General features: G+C 50.3%; 1 protein-coding gene across 6 annotated transcripts in view; it reads right to left on the bottom strand.

Moving 5' to 3' along the window:
• Positions 1-6,413: 6,413 nt before the first annotated feature.
• Positions 6,414-8,021, bottom strand: part of LOC120944967 (hyaluronidase-2-like) — a 34,424-nt gene continuing 32,816 nt past the window's right edge. For all 6 annotated transcript variants that reach the window (XM_040358756.1, XM_040358760.1, XM_040358758.1 and 3 more), the window contains exon 4: positions 6,414-7,514. In XM_040358756.1, the coding sequence (XP_040214690.1) occupies positions 7,101-7,514 (414 nt within the window). In that variant the 3' untranslated portion in view covers positions 6,414-7,100. The remainder of the gene's footprint in view (positions 7,515-8,021) is intronic.

Raw genomic sequence — 8,021 nt, 5'->3', positions numbered from 1 at the left:
TTTCCTGAGTTCCGAGAGCTTATCTGTACCACATGTGCTTCTTACCACCCTACAGAGGCCCAAACTACCCTACAGAGGCCCAAACCACCCTACAGAGGCCCAAACTACCCTACAGAGGCTCAAACCACCCTACGGAGGCCCAAACCAACCTGCGGAGGCCCAAACCACCCTGCAGAGGCCCAAACTACCCTACAGAGGCCCAAACCACCCTGCAGAGGCCCAAACTACCCTACAGAGGCCCAAACCGACCTACAGAGGCCCAAACCACCCTACAGAGGCCCCCCAACTCAGCCCCTTCCTAATCCGTCCTAAGACTGACCCCAGACAGACAAATCTACACTAAGAATCTGGGCTTTTCCTGAGTTCCGAGAGCTTATCTGTACCACGTGGGCTTCTTATCACTTACAGGGGCCCAAACTACTGGACAGGGGCCCCCCGGCTCAGCCACTACTCAATCTTTTATAAACCTGACCCCAGACAGGTAAAGCTCCCTTTCCTTGTCCTAAAATCCCAGGTGTTCTTTTGTTTAGGGCCCATCTGTTTTTCGTGGGCTTCTTACTCCTTACAGAGGCCCAAACTTCTCTACAGGGGCCCAAACTTCTCTACAGGGGCCCCTGACTCAGGAAATTCTCGGTTCTTACTAAGAATAACCCCAGCCAGACAAATCTCCCTAGACCTGCACTAATAACCCGGGTGCTTCTCATTCTTGGAGGCCCATCTGTACCAATTCTACCCACCCCTGAGGCCCAATCTTGGAGGTCCAGACTCAGCGACGTCTCAATCCTCAATAAAAATGACCCCAGACAGACAAATCTCCCTCGTCCTGCCCTAATAACCCAAGTGCTTCTCACTTTTTGGGGTCCATCTCAGTGGCGGTGCGTCCATAGCGGGTGCAGGAGAGAGGGGGGGGCGGCGCTCCTGCACCCACTATGGACGCACCACCGCTGCGCGGTCATGCTACACTGTACCCAAACAATTTTTTTATCATTTTGTTCCCACAAATAGAGATTTATTTTGGTGGTATTTGATCACCTCTGCAATTTTAATTTTTTGCGCAACAACTAAAAAAAGACCGAAATTTTTTAAAAAAAAATTAAGTTTTTGTTTTTTTCTGTTAATTTTTTTTCTAAATAAGTAATTTTTCTTCTTCAATCACGGGCACTCATATGGCGGCACTGATGGGCACCGATGAGGCGGCACTGATGGGCAATGGTAGGCAGTGCTGGTATGCGGCACTGATGGGCACTCATGGGCGGCACTGGGCACTCATAGGCGGCAATGATGGGCATTCATGGGTGGCACTGATGGGTACTTATTGGTGGCACATTTTGGGAGGTTTTTGCTAGGAAAGGTAAGAGGATAGGAAGGGGGGGGGGATTTGTGATAGGGGATTCTTTTTGGGAGGGGGAGGTATTTGTGCTAGGGGAGGAAATGTGTGTGTGTGTGTGTGTGAGGGGGGGGGGGGGGGATTGGGGAGAATTTGTGCTCGGAGTGGATTTGGAATCGGGGGGTGAGGATTTGTACTCAGAGGGGAAATTTGAGGAGGTGTGCTAGGTAGTGGTGATTTGAGGGTATATTTGTTGGGAGGGGGGGGGGGATATTTTTGCTAGGAGGGGGAATTTTGGGAGGTTATTGCTAGAAAAGGTAATAGGATAGGGAGGGGATTTGTGATAAGGGAATTCTTTTTGGGAGAGGGAGGTATTTGTGCTAGGAGAGGAAATGTGTGTGTAAGGGGGGGGGGGGGGGGGATTGGGGAGAATTTGTGCTGGGAGGAAGGGCTCTGGAATGGGGGGGGGGAGGATTTGTACTCAGAGGGGAAATTTGGGGAGGTGTGCTAGGTAGTGGTGATTTGAGGGTATATTTGTTGGGAGGGGGTATGGGGGGTGGAGATTTTTGCTAGGAGGGGGAATTTTGGGAGGTTTGTGCTAGAAAAGGTAAGAGGATAGGGAGGGAGGGAGGGGATTTATGATAGTAAGGGAATTCTTTTTGGGAGGGGGGGGGGGTATTTATGCTAGGAGAGAAAATGTGTGTGAGTGTGGGGGGGGGGGGGGGATTGGGGAGAATTTGTGTTAGGAGGAGGGGCTCTGGAATGGGGGGTGAGGATTTGTACTCAGAGGGGAAATTTGGGGAGGTGTGCTAGGTAGTGGTGATTTGAGGGGATTTGTTGGGAGGGGGTATGGGGGGGGATTTTTGCTAGGAGGGGAATTATTTTGGGAGGTTTGTGCTAGAAAAGGTAAGAGGATAGGGAGGGAGGGGATTTATGATAGTAGGGGAATTATTTTTGGGAGGGGGAGGTATTTATGCTAGGAGAGGAAATATGTGTGTGTGTGTGTGGGGGGGGGGGGGGCGGATTGGGGAGAATTTGTGCTGGGAGGAGGGGCTCTGGAATGGGGGGTGAGGATTTGTACTCAGAGGGGAAATATGGGGAGGTGTGCTAGGTAGTGGTAATTTAAGGGGGATATGTTGGGAGGGGGGATTTTGGGGGAGAAGATTTTTGCTAGGAGGGGGAATTTTGGGGGAGAAGATTTTTGCTAGGAGTGGGAATTTTTTTTTTTTTTGGGGGGGGGGGTTGTGCTGGAAAAGGTAATGGGGTAGGAAGGGAGGGGATTTGTGATAGTAAGGGAATCCTTTCTTGGAGGGGTATTTGTGCTAGGAGAGGAAATGTGTGTGTGTGTGGGGGGGGGGGTTGGGGAGAATTTGTGCTGGGAGGAGGGGATTTGGAATGGGGGGGTGAGGATTTGCCCTCAAATGGGAAATATGAAGGGTAGAGAATTTGTACTAGGAGTGGGGGAAATTTTTTCTGGGGGGGGGTTTATGCTGGGGGTATATGGGGAATGAGAGGATTTGAGCTGGGGGAAAGGGCAAAGATTTGAGCTGGGAAGGGGATTTCCGCAAGGGGGGAGATTTTTATTGGGAGGAGGGTGAATCTATACTTTGGGTAAGCATGCAGATTAGTAGTACTCAATTTTTTTTTTTTTTTTTTTGGGGGGGGGGATTTTCAGACACATAATGCTCATACATCTTGGGGGGGGGGGTAATTTGAAATGTTCCCCCTGGGCTGTAGATGATCTCCTCCAGGCACTTAGTAAATCTGCCACAATGTATCAGTTTTTAGGACATTGGGATGTTTTACTTGATACTCAACTGTGCAAATTTACTTAGAATTTTGTCCCAAAATCTCTGCAGAGAAAATAAATAAAATCCTGACGTGTCGGATGGGGGGGGGGGGGGGGAGCAGTTTTTGCACTTTCTTTTATTAAAAATGAAACTTCCTGATTTTGGAGTTTGTTTTTCTCTTTGTTCTGGTCGGGGAGGTCAGAGAAGAGGAAGAAGAGGAGAGTCATGGACTCCGAGGAATCGTCTGCATTTCACAGGAAAAGGATCAACAGCCCAGCTGAAGAAAGGCAATTAAAGGATCATTTAAGAAAAGCCATTAAGCCGGGAGAAGCTGAAATGGGCGTGCAGAGCGCGGCAGGAAGCTTCTACGCCAATTTACCACCAGAATACGGCTGTGAAAGTCGTATTTTTACGTCCTGTGAAGTGCGGCTCATTGTTCTCCATTATTTATCACCCGTGTCAGGCTAATGGAGGCTCGCCGGAGACAACAATGGGATGTCGGCTAGACGTAGTTTAGGCCTCAGTCCTCGAGTACCCGCAACAGGCCATGTTAGCAGGATTTTCTTTGTCTTGCACAGGTGCTTTAAGTCAGAGTCAATGGCTTGGTATTTTTGGACAGCTGTTTTATCTAAGAGAAATTCCCAAAACGTGGCCTGTTGGTGGCACTTGAGGACTGAGTTTAAGAACCGCGCCACCACCCAGACCACCACCACCTACCCCACACCATCACCCCACCCAAAAAAAAAAATAACCGCTGGTTTAGGCCATATTCACACTTGTGGATGGCCCGACACCGAACACATGCAAGAACCCCAGCAGGGGGGGTTCCCGGTAATAAGCTGTGGGAGGCACCCCCATAGGCCACTCACCGGTGTATAAATGCAGACAGTTCTCGCATGTAATGGGTGTTGGGCCCATTCGTAAGTGTGAAGGTGATCTAAAGACCAATGGCATCACTAGGGTTGGTGTCACCTGGTGCGGTAAAACATGGTGTCACCTCCACAACACTTATCCCCCCCCCCAGACTCTCGCCTATCTAGCCTGCCACTGTGCCCTGGTGAAACATGATGTCAACCCCAAAACACCCCCCCATATCGGGCTGCCTCCTGTCTAGCCTGCCACGGTGCCCTGGTGAAACATGGTGTCACCCACCCCACCACCAACCCCCCCCCCCCCCCCCATCAGGCTCTTTCTTGTCTAGCCTGCCACAATATCCTGCTGAAACACTGAGTCACCCCCAACAAACCCCCCCTAAGTTGGGCACTCTTCTGTCTAGCCTGCCACAGGACCCTGGTCAAACATGGTGTCACCCCCCAACAACCCCCATCACGCCCTGTCCTGTCTAGCCTGCCACTGTCCTCTAGTGACACATGGTGTCACTCCCAACAAACCCCCCCCCCCCCCAGACTCAGTCTCTACTATCTAGCCTGCCACTGTGCCCTGGTGAAACATGATGTCAACCCCAAAACACCCCCCTTTCCATATCGGACTGCTTCCCTCTAGCCTGCCACTGTGCCCTGGTGAAAAATGGTGTCACCACCAACCCCCCCCATTGGGTTCACTCCTGTCTAACCTGCCACAGTACCCTGGGGAATCATGGCGTCACCCCCACTACCCCCTAAATCGGACTGTCTCCTATCTAGCCTGCCACTGTGCCCTGGTGAAACATGTCAATCCCAAAACACCCCCCATATCAGGCTGCCTCCTGTCTAGCCTGCCACTATGCCCTGGTGAAAAATGGTGTTACCAAGTCCTTCCCCATTGGGTTCACTCCTGTCTAACCTGCCACAGAATCATGGTGTCACCCCCACTGCCCCCTAAATCTGACTTTCTTCTAAACAGCCTGCCACTGTGCCCTGGTAAAAAATGAGGTCACCACCAACCCCCCATTAGGCCCTCTCTGGTCTAACCTGCCACAGTACCCTTTTAAAATATGGTATCACCCCCCCCCAATCAGGCTCTCTCCTGTCTAGCCTGCCACTGTGCCCTGATGACACATGGTGCCAACACCACACCACCCACCCCCTGCTGTCATGGATGGGGTGGGGGGTGACACCTTTGCATTCAGACATCACTTCTTACTTGATGGTGTCACCCCTCTGGTGGGCATCATCCGGATGCAGTCATCTCCTGTACTGTGTCTGCAGTCTCTGACCATCTCCTGTATTATGTCTGCAGTCTCTGACCATCTCCTGTACTGTGTCTGCAGTCTCTGACCATCTCCTGTATTATGTCTGCAGTCTCTGACCATCTCCTGTACCAAGTCTGCAGTCTCTGATCGTCTCATGTACTATGACTGCAGTCTCTGACCATCTCCTGTACTGTGTCTGCAGTCTCTGACCATCTCCTGTACTGTGTCTGCAGTCTCTGACCATCTCCTGTACTGTGTCTGCAGTCTCTGACCATCTCCTGTACTGTGTCTGCAGTCTCTGACCATCTCCTGTACTGTGTCTGCAGTCTCTGACCATCTCCTGTACTGTGTCTGCAGTCTCTGACCATCTCCTGTACTGTGTCTGCAGTCTCTGACCATCTCCTGTACCAAGTCTGCAGTCTCTGACCATCTCCTGTACCAAGTCTGCAGTCTCTGACCATCTCCTGTACTGTGTCTGCAGTCTCTGACCATCTCCTGTACTGTGTCTGCAGTCTCTGACCATCTCCTGTACCAAGTCTGCAGTCTCTGACCATCTCCTGTACCAAGTCTGCAGTCTCTGACCATCTCCTGTATCATGTCTGTAGTATGTCTGGGGGTCTTTCTAACAGACTCTCTAACAGAAGCCCCCTCTGTGTCCATCACAGAGCCCCCCCTCCAGGTCCCAATAAAGTACTCTGCTTCTCTTCCTGTATTTTGTTTATTGTTAGGAGATCATGTAAGGATCCCAGGTTAATGAAGACTTTGTGGGGGAGCATTTCTGTGGTTGAGTCATTGCCATAGAACAGTGATGGCGAACCTTGGCACCCCAGATGTTTTGGAACTACATTTCCCATGATGCTCATGCACTCTGCAGTGTAGTTGAGCATCATGGGAAATGTAGTTCCAAAACATCTGGGGTGCCAAGGTTCGCCATCACTGCCATAGAAACATGTGTAAAGGGGAGGAGTTAGTAAAAATGACCACGCCCATGTGGGGGCGCCATAAAATATTTCTGCACCCAGGCGCCTGTGACCCTAGGATCGGCCCTGGGAGCTGGTGGAAGGAACCACAGAGCTCGGGGGGGGGGGGGGGCGCGTTGGGGGGAGGTCAACTCTTTGATGCTATACACCACAAACTTTTGGTTAAACACAATAAAAGACGCAACTCTGAAAAGTTGTAAGATTTTATTCTTCCAGGTTTCTCCGGTGTCTGGTGCCGGGTTAGGCAGAGCTGGTAGAAGAGATGACAAGTCACCAGTTGGGTTCTCTGGATTTGGGGGTTCCCATTCATACAAAGATGGAGGCTTCATGATGACACTGCAGACAATATGCAGCTTCTATAAAGACACAAAGGCACAACATCAGTCTACAAAATGCTAAAAAGACTGGAGCAGCAAACGGCTGGAGGCACCGGTGGTGAGTGGCACAATGGTACGTTTCCTGAGCGCCTTGCCACCATTAGCACTGCCGGAGACCGCGGCGGAAAAGGACCGCAACGATCGCTAGCAAGGCATCAACTTGGTTAAAAAAAAATTAAGCAGCTTCCCGAATCTCCGGACACTGGAAGAGAATCATATTGCACAGTTCTTAGAATTGGCGGGCTCCGAGGTGACCCGCTCGCCCCTTGTACCTACTGCTGGTGTAGCGGCAGGTGTGCGGAGGGGGGACCCCTCCCCCCCCTATCATCAGGTCCTAGAGGTAGGAATACACAGAGCCATCCCGGCTCAGAATGGAGAGTTCAGTAACAAATAAATAATGTTCACGCTCCCCTTTCATCGCTGCGGATTGGAGACCGCGTCCGGCGGCCGCTGTAGTGTCTAAAAAAGTTCAAGGGTCCCGCGAGGTCACGACACTTAAAGCAGCATTAGAAGGGACGCCATTAATAACCACAGCCAGACGCGGCCATAGAAGAGCTCCGCGGCTCCCGCGATTTTATATGTACTATTCTGCAGGCTGCAGGAGCCCCCGTGCCAGCCAATGTAACACTGACAGCGGAACTGAGTCTGCAGAAGGGCCACGTCCCCCGCCGAGAGCTGACCCTCCGCCCATATAGGGACCGAGGCGTTGGACGTGGGAGATTTGGCGGTCACAATACGGAAGTTGGCGGGGTTGAGGTGCAGGAAGGCGTCGGTGACGTTTTCTTTGCGCAGGCAGCGTCCGTTGCCGCCGCACAGCGCCTGGCTGCAGTGAGAAGCCGCGGTGGTGACATTCACAATGTATCGCCCCAAATCTTCATCCACATACGACTTAATCTTCTGGCAGGTTTCCTGCAGGGAGGAGAGGCAGATTACTAATCATCATCATCATCATCATCATCATCATCATCATCATCATCATCATCATCATCATCATCATCATCATCATCATCATTATGGATCAACTGGGCTCTAACCAGCAATCGCAGCTCAAATCACCTTTCAAGCATTGCAAAACCGAACCGAACAGGAGTTGGGAAAAAATATTATAATAATATTATTATTACCTTCTGTAAATCCAAAAAAGTTTATATGAAAAATATATATATATATATATATATATATATATATATATATATATATATATATATATATATATATACACACACACACACACACACACACACACACACACACACACACACATATTTTATAATTATATTTAGTAATTAAAAAAAAAAAGTATAATTGAGAGAGATAGAGATTATGGCCCGGATTCACGTACAGCGGCGCATCTTTGTGCCGCCGTAGCGCATCTCATATGCGCTACGCCGACGTAACTCTGAGAGGCAAGAGCAG

Source organism: Rana temporaria, chromosome 7, assembly GCF_905171775.1.
Source record: "Rana temporaria chromosome 7, aRanTem1.1, whole genome shotgun sequence".
NCBI classification, from domain to species: Eukaryota; Metazoa; Chordata; class Amphibia; order Anura; family Ranidae; genus Rana; species Rana temporaria.
The sequence above is the reverse complement of the archived record's forward strand: the minus strand, read 5'-3'. Positions and strand labels throughout refer to the sequence as shown.